The sequence below is a fragment of the Anolis carolinensis genome, chromosome 6, assembly GCF_035594765.1.
Source record: "Anolis carolinensis isolate JA03-04 chromosome 6, rAnoCar3.1.pri, whole genome shotgun sequence".
Lineage (NCBI taxonomy): Eukaryota > Metazoa > Chordata > Lepidosauria > Squamata > Dactyloidae > Anolis > Anolis carolinensis.
In genome coordinates this window covers 41,777,726-41,801,480 of record NC_085846.1, presented here as the reverse complement: position 1 = coordinate 41,801,480, position 23,755 = coordinate 41,777,726, and the positions used below count along the sequence as shown (strand labels likewise).

At 40.5% G+C, this 23,755-nt stretch overlaps 1 protein-coding gene across 4 annotated transcripts in view; it reads left to right on the top strand.

The window, feature by feature from the left end:
* LOC100562825 (charged multivesicular body protein 3) overlaps nt 1-23,755 on the top strand; it is a 42,249-nt gene that overhangs the window by 12,928 nt on the left and 5,566 nt on the right. For 2 of the 4 annotated variants that reach the window (XM_008113112.3, XM_062983956.1), the window contains 2 exons: nt 616-731; nt 1,834-3,862. The exons of 1 other annotated variant lie outside the window; for it this stretch is intronic. In XM_008113112.3, the coding sequence (XP_008111319.1) occupies nt 616-731; nt 1,834-3,373 (1,656 nt within the window). In that variant the 3' untranslated portion in view covers nt 3,374-3,862. Of the gene's footprint in view, nt 1-615; nt 732-1,833; nt 3,863-19,750; nt 19,907-23,755 lie in introns of those variants that run through there. One more of the 4 variants, XM_008113113.3, reaches the window with a different exon arrangement.

The following is a 23,755-nucleotide window of genomic DNA, read 5'->3' as shown; positions in this document are numbered from 1 at the left end:
CCTTCGAGTTCCTTTAAAGCATACATGAATTAGTCATTCATAAAATAATTTGAAGAGTTCTAACAAGATTAAGAGACAAGCTAAAGTTACATGACTACACTACAAAAAACCTGCATGGATGATCATTTTCACAAGTTCATGTTATGTATAAAAGTACAGTAATTTTCCAGGGATCATTCTGTGACTATGCATTTTTGACCTGGTTTCTAGTACTCTGTTTACTTGGCTTTTTCAATGTTTTGGACTTGATGGAAAGCTATTGCTAGTGATCAGAATTCCAGGCTTTCTAGCAGAATTGTTTGGAAGACTGTTAGTTCAAATAGTCAATTGAGCACAATGCAGTTGTGCTTAGTGGATTGGTTTCACAGTGACTTCTATACGTCAAGGGAGTGCAAACCCATGTTAAATGTATTAAATAATATTTAAAATATGTTGATGAATATTAGAGTTTGGAGGGCGTTGAAAAATAAATCTGGATTTAATCATAAATCAGTTTGTTAGCCTTAACATGAAGTGAAACAGGAGTATAAAATGTGTGTGTGTGTGTGTGTTTGCTACAATCTAAGCAATGTGTTTATCAGCTCACTCAAATGTTTCCTAACATCCATCCAACAGGTCATAGCAAATGACAGAAGCCCTTTAATGGGGAAAGTTCATTGGGAGAAAATGGTGAAAAAAGTATCAAGATTTGGAATACGGACAGGCACTTTTAATTGCTCCAGTGACCCAAGGTATGTTCCTGCAGTATCCTCTGTAATTGTGGTAACTTTGTGGAATACAGTTGAGATATCATGAACAAATAATACTGTCATGAGAAATAACAGCATACTTGGATTCAATGAAAACCTCCTTTGTGTGTTCGTCAGAAATGGCAAAAAGGAATACAACAGTGCACAACTTTCTGTGCTTGTAGACCAAGTGTGAATGGAGGATCATATATTTCCCTTTGTCTGTCTCTGAGTTAATGTGCTATATTGGTATTTGACAGCCTCAGTTGTAGCTGTAGCCTCAGTTTATGGGTTATTTTTATAAGCTCTGGGATACCTTTACCATTAATGCCTTGTTTTATATTTAAGGACAATTTAGACACAGCTCCTACATACCCATCTTTCAAGTCATAATCGGGTCCCACTTTTGTTTTGCATATGTGATTCAACCAGCATATATTTAGAGTCACACATGTAAACAAACAGTGGGATCTGCTATTAGATTTGTAACTGATGCCGTGTATCCAGCACTGCTTTTGAAAGAAGGTATTCTGAAACCCGTCAGCATATGTCAATATTCATTACATTTTATCTTAACCAGCACTGAACCTTTGTCCTTTCTTTCACTGTTGTTTTATAACTGCTTTCTCTCCTTCACTGTTGTTTTTGAAAATGTGACCTAAAAGAAATAATACCGCCATACACATAAACACAAATGGAAAGAATTACTATGAGGTGTGAAATTTTGGAATGTGGAATTTCCAATTTCACTAAAATCACACGTAGTTTAGATACAATTATAAGATTCTAATCCGTTTTTCAATATATTTGATGTAATAATATTTCTAAAACTAAGATGAGGATTGTATTTTTCATATCTTACACTTTAACATATTTTAGCTAAAAGACATTCTATCTGGAGTGTATTTGAGGAGTCATGTTCTGATAATATTGGGAAGCTAGAGAAGATTTCGGGTACTTTTTATGTTCCCGCACACAAAATGGATCTATTTTTAGAAGCATAAATATTTGCTTGTGCAAATTGCAACCCTTGAGGTTTAAGGAATAATTATGTTATGCTTTTGATACAGTTTCAGTTGACTTTAATTTAATGTTTTCTTTCTAGATACTGCAGTAGAAGAGGTTGGGTAAGATCCACATTAATTATGTCAGTTCCACAGACAAGCACATCCAAAGGGAAAGTGATGCTCAAAGAATATGGTGGACGGAAAATTGAGACAGAACATATTTTCAAATGGATAACAGCCCATGCTGCTTCCCGGATAAAAACAATCTTCAAATCAGAGCACTTGAAAGAAGAATGGAATAAAAGTTATCAGTATAGAGTGAAAATATACTTGTTTGCTAATTTAGATCAGCCACCAGCTTTCTTCTCTGCTCTAAGTGTAAAATTTACTGGCAGAGTGGAATTTATTTTTGTGAATGTAGAAAACTGGGACAATAAAAGCCAGATAGCAGAGCTGGGCATCTATAAGACCCCATCTTATATACTTAGAACTCCTGAAGGAACGTACAAGTATGGGAATAACACTGGTGAATTTATTTCCCTCCGTGCCATGGACTCCTTCTTGCGTTCCTTGCAACCAGAAGTTAATGATTTATTTGTTTTAAGTCTGGTTTTAGTTAACTTAATGGCTTGGATGGACCTGTTTATCACTCAAGGTGCTACTATAAAGCGCTTTGTTGTACTTATAAGCACTTTAGGGACTTACAATTCTCTCTTAATTATCTCTTGGCTACCAGTCTTGGGCTTTTTACAGTTACCTTATTTAGACAGCTTCTATGAATATAGTTTAAAACTGTTCCGATATTCGAACACAACAACCTTGGCTTCATGGGTAAGAGCTGACTGGATGTTTTACTCTTCACACCCAGCTTTGTTTCTCAGCACTTACCTGGGTCATGGCTTATTAATAGATTATTTTGAGAAAAAAAGACGGCACAATAGCAACAGCGATGAAGTCAATGCCAATAACCTCGAGTGGCTGTCAAGCCTTTGGGACTGGTACACTAGTTATCTGTTTCACCCCATAACTTCGTTCCACCATTTCCCCTTTGAATCCGATTGGGACGAAGACCCAGATCTGTTTCTTGAGCGCTTAGCTTTTCCTGATTTGTGGCTTCACCCTCTGATACCAACCGATTACATAAAGAACTTACCCATGTGGAGGTTTAGATGCCTTGGTGGGCAATCTGAAGAGGAAATGATGGAAATCTCTCAAAGCGAAAGTGACTCAGACAGCGAATGCAGGGATGTCCCAAGTCGCAGCAGAGAAGTCTCGGAGGATGAGCAAAGCATCCTTCAACATCCCTGTGAGGGAGAACCTTTGTGCAATTCTGAGACCTGTTCTTGTGCCAAAGCCAGGTCATATGGATCATCCAATGCTACAGAAGATATGGAGCCTGACTGGTCAGTTTGGCCTGTGGGTATGTTGCACTGTACAGAATGTGTCGTGTGTCTCGAGAATTTCAAAAACGGGTGCTTGTTAATGGGCTTGCCGTGTGGCCATGTCTTCCACCAGAATTGCATTGTGATGTGGCTAGTTGGGGGGCGACATTGTTGCCCAGTTTGTCGATGGGCCTCTTATAAGAAAAAGAAGCCATACACACATCCTCAGCTTTTGTCAAACCACAGTCCATCTTAGCTGTGTGCTAACACCGTCCTTTGTAATCTTCCTACATATTTACTGCTTGCCATTTAAATGTTAGTCACAAACAGACCCTGTGGTTTGAAGTTTTAGTTTAAATGTTAGTGCAGTGGAGTAAAATAAACATGATGCTAACGTCAATGACAGAATCATTTGGTTGCCTTGTATGTTGAAATAATGAATACGTATTGTACAATTACATCTTTCTTTTTTTACAACATGTGGGCATTTAACAGTTAACATTGGGTTTTTTGGTTTGCCTTTTTTTGCAAGCACAAAAATCAAACTTTTGTCAGCAGAAGTATATTTCAGCGAATGTATAACAGGATAGGCTTTGGGTGAACATGGAAATTTTAACACAGAATAATTGTTTTATTTAAATGTTAATTCTTTTAGCTTTGTTCAGCACATCTCTGTTGAATAATGTATGGTCTGTGAAAATACATTTAAAAAACAAATCCATGGAAATAAATTATTTTAAAAGAAGATTAGCAGTTTGTGTTATTAATAATTATTTTGTACCAGTCTGTTTCTCTGTCTCCTATTCAGAAACTATTTCCAGTATCAATATTTGTATGCAGCAACAAATAATTTCATTGCATCTCAAAATTTTGCAGTCCCTCATACATAGGAAGATTATGCCTCTGAGCTAAATAAAACTAATTTAAATATAGTGGACTCTTGACATTTGCAGGGGCTAGGTTCTCAGGACCCACTGTGAGTACCAAAATCTCTTAAGTGCTCAAGTCCCATTATATACAAAAGCATAATAAAATGATGTCCCTCATATGAAATGGCTAAATGAAAAGATATTTTTTGGTTTCTGAATTTATTTTTAAGTTTTCAAGCCATGGATAATGAAAACTGTAGATATGGAGGGCCAACTGTTATGTTGTATTACTTTGTCTCTTTATGCTTTTTAGGCAATATACTGATCCTATCCTAGTCAGCATAGCCAGTGGTGTATGATGGGAGCTACTTTGACAAAACCAGAAATAAAAACAGCACCAGGAACCAAGTATCATTAACATTGTTCTCTATCGCTTTCTGCTTTTAATCCTTTCTGAACTCAAGATTGTGGGTGGAGTACAACATTTACCACTTAACTGCTGCAGTTGCAATGTTCTTTGTATTATATGATGCAATCACACCAAGTTTGTTGCAGATTAACAAGATTTGCAAGCATCAGTATCATTGGTACAAAATGAAACAGCTTTATTGAGACATTGTAAAGTAGACCTTTTATCCCTTATGTGAAAATATGAAACTTGAAAACAGCTCATCAGATTCGACAGCTGATTAATGTTTCAATGGAAAATCTTTTTGAATGCAAACTTTCAAAAGTGATTTTTTAAAACTCTTCAAAACAAAAATAAATTTGATTTGCAGATGAATATATGTTCTTTTGTGGCTTAAATGACATTTTAAAAGACAGCAGATAGCATGGCTGCTGTCAAGGACTTATTAAAACGGAGAGAATCTATCTTGAAAATGGCAGGTCATCACAATGAATCATTGTTCTAAGATGAAATGTGCAGAACAGAAAAATTAGTGTCTGCATTCCAAACAATGTCCCTTAAACAAAAAAGTCTTGGGCTAATTCAGAGAAGTGTAAGCTTTGAAAATAGCCTTTTCCCAAGCTCCTTTTTGCTCCTGAAATTCTGTTGCCTCTAATGTTTAGGAAGAGTTTTACCCTACCATACTCAAAATAAGTCACGTGTTTTTACTTTACAATGGCAATCTTCTGTTCTAGGAACTACCCAAGTATTTGTGCTGTTAACTATGTGCCTTCAGGTTGTTTTTGACCCATAGCAATCCCAAGGCAAACTTATCACAGGGTTTTCTTGGCAAGATTTGTTCAGAAGATGTTTGTCATTGCCTTCCTCTGAAGCTAAGAGAATGACTTGCCCAAGTGCATTTTATGGCTGAGCAGAGATTTGAACCCCGATCTCAAAAGTTATCATCCAGTGCTCAAACTACTACACACTCTACTGGATAGTTTTCCATAAAGAAATACTCTCTGTTTGAATGGCTGTGAATACAAGCTCAGTTTAAAGACAAGTAAAAGGAAGGAAAGCAGGGCCTTGAAGCTGTACCTAGACAATTAAGTAAAAAGGCAAGTACTGTAAATAATCTGGTCATCATCTCTGCTATGAAGAAAGGCATTTTATTTAATGTACTGTCTTTCAAGAGGTACTGAATCAAAATGTAGTATTTTCTTCTGGTTCTCCTGATGACTAATCTGCACTAATCAACCTATTCACTATTTGCCCAGAATTCATTATTTAAAGCTGTAATTACAGTGAACACCACTTTATTGCAGAGCATTATCTGCCCCAACAATAGATGGTCTGCAAAAAGAGATCCCTGTTTGAAGACATTCATTCCTATTCCTTTAAATGTTAAATGGCCATCTGTGGGTTTTCTTTTTATTATAGCAACATCTGAAAATTAATATAAAGAATAAACCCAAAAAAACTCATGCCATAAAAGCTAAGCAACAACTTAAAACAGAACAGTATAGTATAACAATAACAACTAGATATGACATTGAAATGCTATTTATACTGAAGTTTATACATTTTGAGTAACCTGGCAAAGTGTTCAGTAATAACCTAACCTTACAGATTGCCTTTTTCACAAATCTGTTGTGCAGTGTTTACTATTGATTTTGCAGAAGATGCTTCAGCAATATTTCCTACAAAGGAAAATCACTCTGTTTACCAAGCCTTGCAAATGCTGATTTGTTGTCAGTAAATGTTTGATTTTTATATTCCTATAAATCTGGGGTCATGAAATAATTTCTCCAGCGGAAAAGGTTGTGAGTGGAAAGGTTTAAGAAGCCATGGTCTAGAAAAGGTTCAGTTTTCATCTTTGTTCTCTGACTTGGTCTCTAAGATGATACAAGTTCACTTTGCATATGGAACTAAAATATTTTGTTTTTTGGCAGATCCATACACTTAATTTGGAAAGCTTCACAGGCACCTCTTTTAGTCCAAAGTCACAATCAAAGAGTTTAGTCATTGAAACATTTTTAGCAAATCTGCAAATTGAACTGTGGATTCCTTGCAATGATTCGAGCAACCCGCAGATCTCTTGTTTACTTTCTGCAAAATGCAAACTGTGATCCTGCTTTGGGGAAGTTCCCTTTGGGTTCAAGGCACAGAAAAGATCAAAAGCATGGAAAGAGGTATTGGTTCGGTCTAATGAGGATGGTCAGAGCCAATGGAGCTTTTCTGAATGTCCTACCTCCAGTAGTGATGATCAGAGCTGAGATCTTCAGTTAGCGTGGGAGTGGTCAGGTAGGAGGCAATGGAGTGAGACTGGTTGCTAGAGAGATGAACACAGCAGAGTGACAGTTGGGACAAGAGAGTGGGAGAGATGGGGATATGGAATGCATGGGAAATAGCTACAGCATTATGTTAAACATTTGTGTTATGTATGTAGTGATTTTTATAACATAGCTGCCACTGAAATAAAGCACTTGATTGAAGTAATCACAGCAAATGCTTGTGCTTATCTTGTAACAGAAAGCATGTTAGGTCTATTTAAGAAAATATTCAGAGGTGCAGAAAAGCTATAAACATTTGGTACCTGCTGCCAAAAACAAAAAGAGGCAGTAGCATCACTTGAATGCTATATGTTCATTTTACTCAGTTGTTAAAGGGAAGAGAATGGGTTAATCAATCTACGGCAGTTTGAAAACAACCACAGCAACAAAATAGTGTGAAAGCAACAGAATAAAACAGAGTTAGAATAAGTCTCAACCTAGAGCAAGTAAAGCCCTCACAATATCCTAGCAGGGTACTTCTTGGCAGGGGGTTGGACTGAATGGCCCACAAAGTCTCTTCCAACTCTATGATTCTAGGGCATTTTGTAATTGTTTCCCATTGTTCAAACCTACGTTTTTCAGATCTAATAAAAATTAAAGCTCCTTACCACATGTGCATTTTGACTGTGATATCTTTTCATCGTCGTATCAGCCCACAGTGAGGTTGCCAACCCTTCAGCTTCCACCTGAAGTTTCTAGGAATCAATTGCATCAAAAATTGAGTGAAGCCCTGGAAATCTGACAAACTGCCACTGCTGTTTTATAGTTGCATTGCTGAGTGCAAGGTGCTCCTAGCTGCCTATCAGAATCATAGAGTTGAAAGAGACCACAAAGGTTATCCAGTTTAACCCCATGCCGTGCAGGAATAGACAATCCAAGTACTCCCAGCCTCTGTTTAAAAACCTTCAGAGAAGAAGACTCCACCACACTCCCAGACAACATCATCCACTGTCAAATGCCTCTTACTGTCAAGTTCTTCCTGAGGTTTAGATGGAATCTTTATTCCTGCTTTGAGTCCTAGCTATGTCTATTTATATCCATAGCTAGTTTAAAAAAGCAAGTTTACGCCTTCCTCAATATGACATCCTTTGAAATATTTAAACATGGTTGTCATGTTCCCTCTTAACCTTCCCTTCTCCAACCTAAACATACACAGTTCCCCAAGGGCACTTCCAGGCAAAAGCCAAAAACTGCTTAGATGCAGGTTTCTGTCCCAAAAATACTGGGCTTTCCAAGGGGGTGGCTACATGCCATCCCAATCAAAATCAGGATGGCATGTAGCCACCACAAAGCCCCCCCAATTTTCCCCTAAAAGTTAAGTAAAAGGTTCCTGGCACGAGGAAGTGACGTGCAAAGGAGATGTGTGGGTGGGGAGAAATCCCTCCTCAACCAGTCTCCTCTCCAACCGATCTCAGGAAGTCAAAAGATTTGGGCTGGCAATGTAAACCCATACCCGGGTAATCCTGAGACTACCATGAAGTGATTCTCCATAGGACCAATACCCCATCAGACTCGGGCCTTTCAGGAATATCAAATTAACTGGTTTCTTCCGAGTTAATGCGCTTTTAACTGAGGCATTGTTTGGATGCCTCTGCTAAAAGCTGAGACAGGTACCGATTTTTGGGCCTGTCTGGATGGGCCCTAAGATGCTCACCATAAGGCTTGCATTCCAGACCTTTTAGTTTAAGATTCCAACTTGATTTCTCCAACTTTGGACCAAAAGAGTAGAAAAACAAGTCATGGTTTGTTTTTGGACGTTATGGATAAGTCCCATTAGAAAATGCATAACGATGTTGGTAAACTACAATGCCCATCATCATTCGTCATTACTCCTAAACTGCACCAGTATTTAAAGTTGATCATGATAGGTATGTGTGCCACGCTTGGTACGGATCCATCACCAGTGGGGTTCATAGTGCTCTCTGGATGTGGGTGGACTGCAATTCCCATCATCCTGTCAATGTCCCCTAAATGTTGCCAGTACTTAAAGTTGGTCATGATGGGTATGTGTGCCACGTTTGATCCAGATCCGTCCTTGGCAGGAGCCACAAGGCTTTCTGGATGTTGGAGCTATCTTAGAAAATACATACAACAGATGCATATACATATACATACATACATAAGATGGCAATAATGAATTTGAACATCAAGGGGACTACTGAAGTAGCTATAAGCCACATGGCTCCCACATTCAATGTGAGAATGGTCTTAGTATTAGAAGTTTCCTTATGGAGCAATTCTGCAAAATGCATGAATTGTAAGAGCTTAATAAGCACTTTAAAAGGAGGAATGGAAATCTCTTATAATCCACAATTGCTTCATGTATGGGATGAAGATTTTCAATGTTGATGTAGTTAGATTTGCCCTCAAATATATCGTGATCTTTCTATCTCAATGAAGAAAGCACACAATCAGAAATTGTGTGAAATCAATCAGAAATCAATCAATCAGAGCTTACTGCTCTGAACAAACCTGACCTTGTCTGACTAAGCAGCTAAACAAGGTTGGGGCTTGTTAGTTCTTGTATGGGGAACTTGTATGGTTCAACCTAAGTGCAAGAACAGCAAAGAAGAACCCCTATTGAAATGTTATGAACCTCTCCAACTAGTAGTTTATGTACTAATTTGTCTACAGGCGGTACTTAACACTACAGATTATAGAATGAAAATACTACAGATTGCAAGAAATAGCTCTCTCATTCCCACTATTAGGGAGTGTGTGATTTACTGCAGAGTTACATATATATTTGTCTCAAGGTTTTGGACAGAATGATTTCTATAGGCAATACTACCAGCCAGCAGATCCATCATGTCCCAAACGTAGTACTGTTGAATTATTTCTCATGAGCAATTATCATTTAAGGATCTAATGTAATTTTTCTCCTATTAGCCACCAGAAAGTTGATAGGACAGCAAAATTCTGATAGAGTGTGTGTGCAGTGCTCAGAGATCCTGATCAATGAGAAAGAACACTATAATTTGAAATATATGTGTATATCTGTGCTAGTTGCTTGGTTGGTTTGTATCACAAACACTCTTACATGGCTTGATGGATCTGAACCAAACTTGGTAAAAACATATGCTTCATTATCCAACTTAAAAGAATTGAGGGGTTTGAATTACAAAATTGGCCTCTTTTGTGGACAGTGACCTCAAAATTAACAAAATATGTATGCAGTGCTCAGAAACAACCACAAGAGGGCAGTATATAGCTAGAAAGGCTACTAGTAAAGGCTACTAAGAGAGGTAATAAACAAAAGAGTACTAGAACTTCATTCTCTGGTTGTATTGATCCATACAGTTTTGCATTAGCAAAATACTCTAGGTCAGTGGTTTTCAACCTGGGTCCCAGGATGTTTTTGGCCAACAACTCCCAGAAATCCCATCCAGTTTACCAGCTGTTAGGATTTCTGGGAGTTTAAAGCTAGAAACATCCGGGGACCCCAGGTTGAGAACCACTGCTCTAGGTCTAGGAGCTATTCAGAGGGCCAAAACATTGTCATGGAGACATTATGGGGGAAGCCATTTCAGAGGACCAGGCAAACATGAAAGTGAGATAGAGACGGGAGATAGCAGCCAGGTGGCAGGCCCTCTAATACCTGGACAATACTAGTATATAAGCTAGTGGCTTAGAAAAATAAATGAAAGGTTTTTATTATAGGAATTCCATTCTAAGGTATTATTTCAGGACAGAAATATTACTCAGGTTGTTAATCTAAACTAACTCTATTCTAAGGAAATGCAGAGAGAGGATTGTTGGGAAGAGAAGAGGTGAAGAAACATTCCTTAAAGCAGAGCTTTCCAAACCATATCACCACATGTTAGTGTATTGGCTGTGTCGGTGTGTCATGTGAATATAACAAGAAACCTTGGATTCTAAATCCAAGGTTTTCTTGATTCCCCATACATTTTGGTATTACAATGTATGTATGTATTTGTATCTCTCATAAGGGATTGGTTTAACTCAGCGGTTCTCAAAGTGTGCTCCGTGGGGTCCTCAGGGCTCTGCAAAGCACCGTCAAGGGCTCAGAGCTCCTTTCCTGCTCCCTGAAGCAGCCAACGGCTCAAGTATGTGCGGCCACCAAAAGAGCCACCGTCAGAAGCCCCACTGTAAAAGTGGGATGACAAAGAAGGTTGAGGGCCCCGTTGGTGGTGGAGGAAGGGAACGTGGGCCAGACTCAGGGGTGCAAGGGTAGGGGCACCGGCACCGGAGGGGCTTTCCATAAGGAACAGTTTGGTGGCGACAACAGTGGGGATCCCATAGAGTGTGGGCCAGGGAACCAGGGATTCAGAGGTAGCACCAACGAGGAAGGCCCATGGAGGGTAGCTGAGGACTCCCTGCAGGGCCCTTTCCGGAGGGAGCAGGTCTTTGCCCACCAAGGACTCAATGGAGAAGTAGCATGTGAACCTTACTGCTACTATTATTATTATTATTATTATTATTATTATTATTACTAATACTACTACAAAGGCTGGATGGCTATCTCTGTTAGGGGTGCTTTGATTGTGCTTTTACTGCAAAGCAGAAGGGGGTTGGACTGGATGGCCCCCGTTTAGTTTATATTGACTAAAATTGTTCTTCATTTTAAATATTGTATTTTGCTTTCTTTTGTTTTTCTACTACAAACAAGATATGTGCAGTGTACATGGGAATTTGTTCATTTTTTTTCAGTTAGTTCACACAAACATTTTTCATCCAACTGTCATTGGCCCAGCCCGTCTGTAAAAATTTTAAAGCACAATGAGGCCCCTGTGTACAAAAATAGTATCTTGAGAGAGTATTGGGTGGGCAGTCCAAAATACTGTGTACAGTATGATTTTGGAGCAAATGGATGATGATAATAATAATAATAATAATAATAATAATAATAATAATAATAATAATAATAATACTTTATTTATATACCGCTCTATTTCCTCGAGAGGACTCAGGGCGGTTTCCAATATGTGTGCAAAAACAGCCAATTGTCAAAAACATCATACAACAACTTGAACATTGTAAACATAATAAAACAACATCAAAGACAGAAACTAAAACAGTTCTATTAAAATGGACACAGTTGCAGATCCAATCAATATATACCATCAAGGAATCAAATACCAATAATCAGGGTTACGAGGTAGACATGGTCAATTATAAGGGATAGGTAAAAACTTATACATCAGAGTATCATAGGGCCAGGGAGTGAATAGAGTGCAGATGCTGCAATCTTACAATAATTTTTGAGGTGTCTGAGCAGGCCCGTAACCAGGATTTTGATTTGGGGGGTGCTGGGATTTTGCTTGGGGGAGGGGCTGAGTCTGGGTGGGAGAGGATCTACCCTAGCAAACCTTTTGTATCGTTATCCCAATACCCCCATGCATATGGGATATATTGAGCATGGTGATCAGATCATGATATGAATAAACATAACAGTTTAAATAATAAATGTAAGGCCTTCTCGCGGATCACTGAGAATTTTGGGGGGGGGGGGGGGCTCAAGCCCCTCAAGTCCCCCCCCCCCCCCCCCGGATACATGCCTGTGCCTGAATATCATTTATCAAACAACACAATTGTAATGGGAGGGGAGCTGGTGTGATAAGGCTCTAAATCTTGGGAGAATTCAACTACAGTTGCAATCTTAAAACTTTTCTTATGTTTAATTGTTTTTAGTGTATTATTCCAGGAGTGGGATGAGGCTCAACCTAACAGGAGTTCCTATGGCCCAGTTTTAATTTTTTGGGGAAACGGCTTTAGCCTACCCTAGTAAAATTTTAAAGGTTCAGAGAAACGTACATATGAATTTATTTATTTGCTCTATTTCTACCCTGCCTTTCTCTACCCCGAAGGGGACTCAAGGCGGCTTACACAGAGGCAATTATTCAGTGCCTTAAAAACATATACAGTAGAGTCTCGGTTAACTGAGCCCTGGTTAACCGAGCCTCCGTATTATCCGAGACTCCCCCCCTCTCCCTTTCCTTCTCTCGAGTGAAGAGAGCTCGAGAGAAGGAGAGGGAGGAGGAAGCACCCCGGAAGTACCCCGCAATTGGCGAGGGCTCGGCCCAGAGAAGCACCCTGTGATTGCTGCAGCAGCGCTCATGGGGTGCTTCCCAAGCGGTGAGGGCTCGCCGAGGGACATCTCCCTGGATCTCCCTCAGCCAGGCCCTTGCTGGAGGAAAAAGTTTCCTCCAGCAAGGGCCTGGCCGAGGGAGATCCGGGGGCGCGGGGCAAGGGCCTGTCCCTCTGAAAGACGAGGAGCATGCTGCGGGTTTTCCTCGGCCAGGCCCTTGCTGGAGGAAATTTTCCTCCAACAAGGGCCTGGCCGAGGGAGATCGGGGGAGACATCCCTCGGCGAGCCCTTGCCCCTTGGGAAGCGCCCGTGAGCACTGATACCTAGCAACCGGATTGCCGGAAAGGATAATAAGGCTTCCTGGCAATCCGAGCAGTTCGGTTATCCAAGACTGAGCCCACTCCTTTATCTCGGATAACCGAGGCTCTATTGTAATACAGACATTACATTACATAAGAAATCACACCATCCATAGTCATAGTCCAGGCCTTCCCATAGTCATTCCGTATTTCCAGATCTGTCATTGCACTGCCTTATTCACTAAAAGCCTGATCCCACAGTCAAGTTTTAATTTTCTTCTAAAGGCTAAGAGGGAAGGGACTGATCTAATGTCACTGGGGAGGGAGTTCCATAGCCAAGGGGGCATATCTCACTTCCTGTTCCAGAGAAGATGTGTTTTACATGGTGAAATCCTAGTCCCCACCCCCTAAAGATCATTTTTACTAGTTTAATGTTTCTTATTTAAATTAAACATTAAATTATAAATTTTGTAATGAGAACATTTGCAAACATAAGATAAGAATATTAAATAGGTATAGCCTATCATCTAGTTCCTGACATTATACATTAATTTAATTCCTGGGTGACAACATTAAATATTAATACAATCTTAATTATCTGCAAGAATCATATCAAAAGGAAATTTTAATAGCAGGTGAAGAGAGTTGTAGAGAACCTATATTGACATATTAAGCAATGGCTACCAAGTGACTAAAGAAAGCCTGACACTTCTAGTTAATCTGCTTTCTCTCACACACAAATACTGTCTGCCAGTTTCTTGCTTTTTAAAATTCTAGTTACTAATTGCATGAATAAAAGAAGACCATCATTGAGGATTCCATTTTGGGGTCTACAAAAACCATCCAAGAGTTGTTGAAGGTTGTAAAGGGATTAATTTGCTGCTTTACTTTGAAAATAAAGTCCCCAATGCAAGATTTCTATGTGGATAACATGGCTTTAACCTTTTATAAGCAAGGTTTCCTTTTAATAAGGAAATCAGTCCTTAAAAATTATGTGGCCTGAGTATGTAAACCTAGAAGTAGATGAGACATTCCTTGCTGTTTTTAAAAAAACAATAAAATGCTGATATCCTTCGCTTTTACATACTAAAAGCTCTTTTATTAAACTATTTATTTGCACTGCTGTGGAGATAACAAGACTAACACAATCCATTTGTCACAACTGGCAAGCAACATGTGCCAAAGAGCTACTCACATTGTAAGCATATTTATGGTAGGAAATACAAAGAATTAACTCCAGGACAGGGGAAGAAGTGGGTCAGTGTAAAATGGTGATCCGTATACCTCAGTTCCCTCTTCCATAGAGGGCCAAGTGTCCTATTTTTTTTAAATAGGCCTCTATTTGAAGTGCTAGTTCTGACAATGATGGATTGAAGAGAGCCCTCAAACTTCTAACATAGGGCCTTTCAATACAGGCGTTAATATCTAGCTTGAAGCCGGCTCGAGCTTGAGTTGTCTACAAAACAAATACCCCCAATGCATTCCACAACTTGCATGTCGCCGGAAATAGTGTGTTAAAAAAAAAACCCTCATTCCGGAATAAGCCATAAAATCCTGAGGCTGATCGCCATATTATCCCTACAGAGCATCAAGCTGAGACCAAAATGTAGAGCACTTGTGAGAACAGGGCCACCACTGATTCATTCAGAGAAAGTAACCAGATACACAGCTTGGCCAGAAGGTAAACAAACACCATCTTGGCTGGAAAGGAAACCACAGCATTCCCATGAGAATGCTTGCTTTTCCTTTCTTGCTTTACCCTGAATTGTTCTAGCACTGATTCTCATCAGATAGACTGCTTCTTTTTAGCACAAACCATATTTATTTATTTATTTATTTACAGTATTTATATTCTGCCCTTCTCACCCCAAAGGGGACTCAGGGCGGATCACACTGTACACATATAAGGCAAACATTCAATGCCATATAACAGAGACAGAGACAGACGCAGAGGCAATTTAAACCTTCTCCAGCTTCCAGCTTCCTGAGGGTATGCTTGATTCCAGCCATAGGGGGAGCAGCTGCTTCATCATCCACTGCGACGGCAACTTCCTCATACCAACAGTGGCTGGATGATTTTTATGGTGTCATAAATTTGCCTCCCCACATATAAGTGGTACCTAAATTTCCTACTTGATAGATGCAACTATATTTTGGATTGCTTAGGTCAGCAACGAGCAGGGGCTATATTTTATTTTTAATTGTAGGGTGCTCACCCCGACACGGGCTGGCCTCGAACTCATGACCTCTTGGTCAGAGTGATTTATTGCCGCTGGCTGCTAACCAGCCTGCGCCACAGCCCAGCCTCATAGGAGAAAGTAGAGGAAAAAGATATTCCTTGGATCAAATCAATTTGCATTCAGAAGATCTTTGTGGCTACCATCCCAACTTGGAACTGGTTAGTGGGGTGCCTTTGTAGGCACTCCAGAGGAATCCGTTCTCTCTTTATTCCACATCCTGAACTGGATTAAATGGCTGTGTAGAAGCAGTCTGAGTCTTTTAGGATAAGGATGGAAACTCTACAGCATGCAAGTCATATGCAGCTTGGTGTGTGTGTGTGAGTATGTCCCTTGGGACTCCAACGGATGCTTCAAAGACTCTGCAAAAACAAAAGGCCCAACCATCCTACCACTTTCCAGCCTAAAAAATACCCATACTCAGCCCAACAGAAAAGATTTCACTAACAGTGTTGTTGGGGAAAAGAACCCCAAACAGCCCTCCCTCAAAAAAGCCTCCTGAATTGAGCTGGGAGGGAAGCAATGGGAAAACAGACAGGCTACTTAATTATATTAAGCAAGAAAGAAACTAATAAAATCCTTGCAGCTGTTGCTGTCAAATGTTGCATGACTAGACATACACCAGTATGGTAACACATGTACATCCTAGAAGCCCTCTTGAACTGATGTGACTATATGGTGGAATTCCCATGTGGGTTTTCAAACAGATTGCAGTTTGGATTAAAGCATGGGTATATGACAATTAAAGGATCAAACTATGGTAGGATACTACTCAGTGGAGCTGGGATACAGCCCTCACATAAATTCAGCCCTGGTCCTCAATGATTCCCTGCAGAAATGGCCTCCTCATTTACATCAGTTTCCATTTACACTGCAGGTCCAGGGACCCTATCACACTCTGTTATGATATCATTATGTTATTATTAAAATAATAACATGGAGGATTTGCTATTATGATAATATGCATTTTTATATTGATGTAAGGTCCATTCAGGGCCTTATCAAACCAGGCTCTTGTCTCATTACAATCACATTGTTTAAGCAAATAGTTGTGCTGAGTTGTGAGATTGTTCCAGTTGCAATGCTGCAACTGTGGGCCCTTTCACACTGCCATATATTTCAGAATATCAAGAATATCCCACAATATCTGCTTTGAACTGGATTATTTGAGTCTACACTGCCATATAATCCAGTTCAAAGCATATGATTTGGATTTTATACAGCTGTGTAGAAGGGGCCTAAATTGATGCAAATGGCTGCAGTCGGTCCTCTGTTTGTCCTACACAGCACATGCACACTAGGTTTTTTCTATTTATCCTAAATCCATTCTACACAGCTGTACAAACTCCAGATTATCTGCTTTGAACTGGATTATCTGGCAGTGTAGACTCAGATAATTCATAGTTCAAAGCAGATAATGTGGATTATCCATTTTGATAACCTGTATTATATGGCAGTGTAGAAAGGGCCTCAGATAACGCGGTACCCCTAAATTTTGCAATGAGTTTTGAAACATTTTTTGCATCAATCGCACATGCCTAGCAGATAATCCACAAGATCAGCTTTGAACTGGATTCTATCATTCTATCATTCTAATATTATTATTATTGTTATTATTATTGTCTGTCTTGATATTCTGAGTTATATGGCTGCGTGGAATGGCCCTTGATTTTCATCCTGGATTTTATATGACAGTGGCCAATGCCATTGTGTTATCAGAGTCATCCCAGAAGCGTACACTAGAGGGCAGGCAACGTGAAGGTAAGTCCCCTTTTCCAGGAGGAGAAAAGGACAGGAGTAGTTTCACTTTTGCATTAGACTGCCATAGACTGAAGAAGGACAATTTTACATCTCCCTGCTGCTTTTACATACGAACTCGGCTATAATGTTGCCAAATTCTGCTCAGTTCTGCGATTAAAATATGACAGTAGATGACTAATAGCACAAAATAGTACAGGTCAAGATTTGAACTAGCAAGAAATTGGGATTACAGTCCTTTACCGTCTTTTAATTATAGTATGGATGTTGTTCTTTCCTTTGTTTGATTGGACTTCCCTTCCCTGTGCCTCATGAGCACCCTAATTCCCTCCCTTCAGACCCCCTTTCTTTTAATTCCACTAATTGTGATGGGTTTTGATATAATCCTGTATATTGTCTTGATGTTCTGGCAATGCACTTATTTTAAGGTTTTGAGGTTTTGAAATTTTGAAGGTTTAAAATTTTGACATTTTGAAATTTTAAAGTTTTAAATTTCCTGACCCTTCGACCTGATGGAGCTCTCTGGTGGCGCAGTGTGTTAAATAGCTGAGCTGCTGAACTTGCGGAACAAAAGGTTGCAGGTTTGAATCCTGGGAGCGGAGTGAGCACCCGCTGTTAGTCCCAGCTTCTGCCAACTTAGCAGTTCAAAAACATGCAAATGTGAGTAGATCAATAGGTACCGCTCCGGCAGGAAGGTAATGGTGCTCCATGCAGTCATGCCAGCCACATGACCTTGGAGGTGTTTATGGACAACACCGGCTCTTCGGCTTAGAAATGGAGATGAGCACCAACCCCGAGTCGGACACGACTGGACTTTAATGTCAGGGGAAAACCCTTACCTACCTTTAGACCTGATGTGTTTGTGCGGGACTGGGTCCCTCTTCTTATGAGCTGGTCATTGACCATAATAAAGTGAACTTGAACTTGAACTTGACTGGAGAAGGAACACAGCTATGTCCATTTGAAAGGTTGTTTTCAGCTCATTCTCTCCTTCTCTTCCATTGCAATGATGACAGTCTGTGCTGGCACTGAAAGAATACAAGAACTAGGCCCTGTTATTGAACCCCAGCTTATTGCACAACAAGCAGGCTTCAGACCAGGAAAAAAATGTACAGCTCAAATTCTTAACCTTATATCGAGGAAGGCTATCAGAAAGGTTGCATTATGGGAACAGTTTTTGTGGACCTTATGGTAGTCTATGACATTTCCCAAAGCAGTTACTATACTCCCAATTCAAGAACGGAAAACGGAATGTTGGTGGACAGGAAAAGAGATTTAAAGATGGGCTTAAAGCTGACCTCAAAAACTGTGGCATAGACACTGAGAACTGGGAAGCCCTGGCCCTTGAGCACTGTAACTGGAGGTCAGCTGTGACCAGCAGTGCTGCGGAGTTTAAAGAGACACAAATGGAGGGCGAAAGGGAGAAATGTGTCAAGAGGAAGGTGCATCAAGCCAATCCTGAACGGGACCACCTTTCACCTAGAAACAGATGTTTCCTCACTGTAGAAGAACATGCGGATCAAGAATAGGACTCCACAGTCACCTACGGACCCACCGCCAAGACACTACACTTGGAGGGCCATCATACTTAGACAACGAGGGATCACGTAAGTAAATATGTAAGACTTTATAAGCTAGCTTGCATTGCCCTCCCCCCCCCCCCGTCCGATGTGTGATGGGAAGTTGCTGTCAACACTGTTGAACACTGTGAAAGCCACCCACTGCATGGCAATGAGCTTCCTCCTAGTAGACCCAAATCAAGGAAAAGTTTTGTGAGAACCACCACTCCTCTTAATGTTCCCCCAGCAACAGCAAGAATATCCCTGTGGGCAGCAAAATCAGGAAATTCCAACTGGATGGCCCCGCACGAGGGTCTTCTTCCAGGGGCAAACCAAGAATGGGCAACTTGGATGTCCCTGAACAGACTCAGAAGTGGAATGGGCAGGTCAAAAGACAACCTGGCAAAATGGCACTACCTAGAAGGATCCTCCACCTTGTGCGACTGTGGAGCAGAACAGACAACTCAGTACAGTAGAGTCTCACTTATCCAACACTCGCTTATCCAACGTTCTGGATTATCCAACACATTTTTGTAGTCAATGTTTTCAATACATCGTGATATTTTGGTGCTAAATTCGTAAATACAGTAATTATTACATAGCATTACTGCATATTGAACTACCTTTTCTGTCAAATTTGTTGTATAACATGATGTTTTGATGCTTAATTTGTAAAATCATAACCTAATTTGATGTTTAATAGGCTTTTCCTTAATCCCTCCTTATTATCCAACATATTCACTTATCCAACGTTCTGCCGGCCCATTTATGTTGGATAAGTGAGACTCTACTGTACCTAGAAGGATCCTCCAGCTTGTGTGACTGTGTAGCAGAGCAGACAACTCAGCATCTGTATACTTGCCCACAATGCCCTGCCTCATGCACAGAGGAAGAACTGTCTAAAGCTACAGATAATGCGGTCACTGTTGCCCGTTTTTGGTCTAAAATGGTTTAGCTATTTGTGCTCCCTTTATTTTATCTGTTTTATACTTCTTTATTTAAGCAATGTTTTTGACACGAAATAATATAACTCATTTTTTCCCTCACTTCCACTGCAACGATGACAGTTTGTGCTGGCGCTGAAAGACTGCAAGAAGAGACATTCAGGAACAGAGACCAGAGGAAACAAGAGAACGCCGCTCTACTTCCGCCTGCCTGCGTCTATGGTGCTTCTTACTTCCTGGTTTCCCTGGGAGAGGCAGCGAGGGAGAGACGGAAGCCGGAAGGGGATCGCGAGGACGGCGGGCCGGAGATGGGCTTGTTCGGGAAGACCCCAGAGAAGCCGCCCAAAGAGCTGGTAACGCCGGCCGGCAGGGAGCGAGGGAGGGAGGCCGGCCCCCTGGCCTTTCTGTGGGACGGTTGAGGAAGAACCTGGCCGCCTTGGCCCTAGGAGTGAAGGAGGGCACAAATGGCGGCTGTGTTCAGGCAGCCTCAGGCAAGAGGAGCTTGGGTTCAGTTTCTGAAGGACCCCTTTGCCACACTCCTGTATCCTTCCCCTGCCACTGAAGCTGAATCTACACTGCCAAATAAAATCCAGAGTATCTGCTTTGAACTGGATTATATGGCACTGTACACTCGGGGCCCTTCCACACAGTCCTGTATCCCAGAATATCAAGGCAGAAAATCCCACAATATCTGCTTTGACCTGGGTTTTCTGAGTCCACACTGCCATATAACCCACTTCAAAGCTGATAATCTGGATTTTATATGGCACTGTCGAAGGGGCCTTGGGCCTAAAATCCAGTTCAGCACATCCTCTAAAACAAGGCACTGTTCAACATCTGGAAAGGAAAAGAGGCTCCTGAAACCAAATGCAGCTTGGAAAGGCAAAAAGGATGGGAAGAGGAGGAGGAGGAAGAGAGGGAAGTTGGCTGGCGAGATGCAGCAGTGTTTATCATGTGGTTTGAACTGGATTATGTTGTTAGTATAGACCAGGCATGGGCAAACTTCGGTCCTCCTGGTGTTTTGGACTTCATCACCCACAATTCCTAACTGCAGCTGTTAGGAATTGCCCGTGCGAGAAAGCTCTTGAAGTCTTTGTGGACAATAATTTAAACATGAGCCAACAGTGTGACACAGCAGCTAAAAGAGCCAATGGGATTTTGGGTTGCATCAAGGGAAGTCATGGTGCCTTTTTATTCTGCTTTGGTTAGATCTCACCTGGTCTAACAGGTGAGGACAGGGCCTTCTCAGTGATTGCCTCTGGGCTATGGAACTCCCTCCCTGGCAAGATTAGATCAGCCCCCTCCCTCCTGTCCTTTAGAAAGATGGTAAAGACCTGGTTGTGGAACCAAGCCTTTGGGACAGTGCAATAGCAGCAGCAATAGAAAATTTCACCCTGTTGACTGGATACAGTGCGACTATCTTGCGATGGTTTTAAATAATGGTTTTAATGTAAAGATAACTGATTTTAGTTTTTATGTGTATTTATGGTTTATGCTCCGGCATTGAATGTTTGCCATATATATGTTGTGCTCTGCTCTGAGACCCCTTCGGGGTGAGAAGGATGGAATATACACATTTTAAATAAATAAATAAATAAATAATTCTGGGCACCACAGTTCAAAACAGATATTGACAAGCTGGAAGGTGTCCAGATGAGGGCAACTAAAATTATCAAAGGTCTGGAGACCATGAATCCCTATGAGGAGCGTCTTAAAGAGCTGGGTATGTTTAGCCTGCAGAAGAGAAGGTTGAGAGGAGACATGATGGTCATGTATAACTATATAAAAGGATGCCATAAGAGGAGGCCAGCTTGTCTTCTGCTGCCCTGGAAACTAGGACTCAGAGCAGTGGGTTCAAATGACAGGAAAGAAGATTCCACCTGAACATTAGGAAGAACTTCCTGACTATAAGAGCTGTTCAGCACTGGAGCTCCCTGCCTCAGTGTGGTGGAAGCTCCTTCATTGGAAGTTTTTAAACAGAGGCTGGATGGGCATCTGTCAGGGGTATTGTGATTGTGCTTTACCTACATGACAGGGGGTTGGACTAGATCATCCATGTGGTCTCTTCCAACTCTATTATTCTATGATTATATGTACATTAACTGAGTTGATAATCTGGATTATATGGCAGTGTAGATCCAACCTGGGTGAGAGGACTCAATTATGGAACAGATTGGGGTGTACATACACTGAAAAAGTAATGTGGTTTGACACAACTTTAACCCTGGCTCAATGCTTTGGAATCCTGGGAGTTATAGTTTAATCACTCTTTTTAGCCTTTTCACCAAACTATTATTCCCAAAATTTCATAGCATTGAGCCATGGCAGTCAAAAGTCGTGTGAAACTGCCTTGGATTCTACAGTAGATGCATCCTTGGTTGTTTATGTTTATGGCCCCTTCTATACTGCCAGATAATTCAGATCATCTGCTTTGAACCGGGTTCCCTTCTACACTGCCATATAATCCAGATTATCAAATCAGATAATCCACATTATCTGCTTTGAACTAAATTATATGAGTCTCCATTGCCATATAATCAAGTTCAAAGCAAATCTGGATTTTTATATGGCAGTGTAGAAGATGCCTGGATTATATGAGTCTACACTGGCATATAATCCAGTTCAAAGCGGATAATCTAAATTTTATATGTATAAAAGGGGCCTATGGTGCAGGTTTTTATACACACACTTGCATCCGTTTCTTGCTACATGTATGAAAGTACTCAGCTGAAATTTGAGACAAGTGAGGTGATGTGAGCGGACATAGAGGATGGTTTCTCTACTTATGACAATCATTGCCAGATATTAATGTGCTAAATCTTCATGCAGCAAGAATGGGGAATTGCATGTATAGGTTGTTTCAAAAAGATGAACCCAATTTGAAATGGCTATATCTGTGTAACCACAAACCATCCATGAATAAAATCCTTGCCACTTGAAAGGATGGGGCATAAAATTTCAAATGGTTGCTGCTAGATGCCTCTCCTAGCGCACAAATAGCCCCTAGCCTCAGTCATTCACCAGATGACTCCATTTGTGGGACTATTTTTTAGATTTGCTTCTAGCTCAAAATGGTGAGTAAAACTTGACAACTTCATAACTCATTCAACGGTTGGAAACTTTTTGTACAATTGTAACATATTGCCATTGCGAAGTATACTGCTTTGAAATGGAATCCATCATGTTGAAATGCCCTGTACTCCCCACCTCACACCTTTACAACACACCTGTAATGTAGGTTAGGATTATATGAAATAGCAATCTTCTGTTCCCATTCTGTGAAGTGGGAGTATTTGTGAAAGTCATGCCAAATGTTTATCAAATTGAAAGTGCTTATGAATATGATGCACTTCCTGGCTGTAGCTCCTTAGAGGCGGCAAGCCATTACTATCTAGAGTAGAATCAGTGTGATGTAATGGTGAGAATGTTGGACTGAACCCATGAAACAGACCTGGCTTGAGCTGAAGTTAGTGATGCTGTCAGCATAATCATCAAGGAGTTTTTAAGATTAGAATAAGACACTAGATTCTGATTTCTTTTCTAATCCAGTGCAAAGTGGAACACGGGGAAGGGAGTTTATTCATAGGAATAAATATCTGAATGAGAGATTTTACAGCCATAAAACCCACAAGTCAGGTACTGGTCATTGTATGTCCACTGCTACACGATGTAATTGCCACTAGTCAGATATTTTTTTTAAAGCATTAGACCAAAGGAAGCACAGTTTTCTGTAAACTGAAGCTTAGAAATCTTCCTATGCCAAGAGATCAAAGCTAGATAAACCAGAACATTATCAGGGAAATTTCCTATATTGTACAAGTTGTAAGACCTTTTCTAAAATGGCTTTTTAAATCATGACATAGTTTAAGTAGCAGAAATTTTAGATTTAGGTCTCTCTCATCTGGAAAGACATATGTGGGAAAGGCTGCCTATTTGCAACATGTCACAGTTGATGGCACTCACAACCTGGCTGCCCGAGTTGTGAGTGCCATCAACTGTGACATGTTGCAACATATGTGTCAGTAGCTGGACTAACATTTAGATGTGTTCCACGTGACTGTCAGCAGCCATATTGAACATCTTTGAGTGTGGAAAAAGACTTGAGGACTTCCTCTTCACATTGATGTGGATTTCATATGTATGTTCGCTGGAGTATTTGCCATGAATTTTTGAAATCGAGATATTCTTTTATAATAACCTTT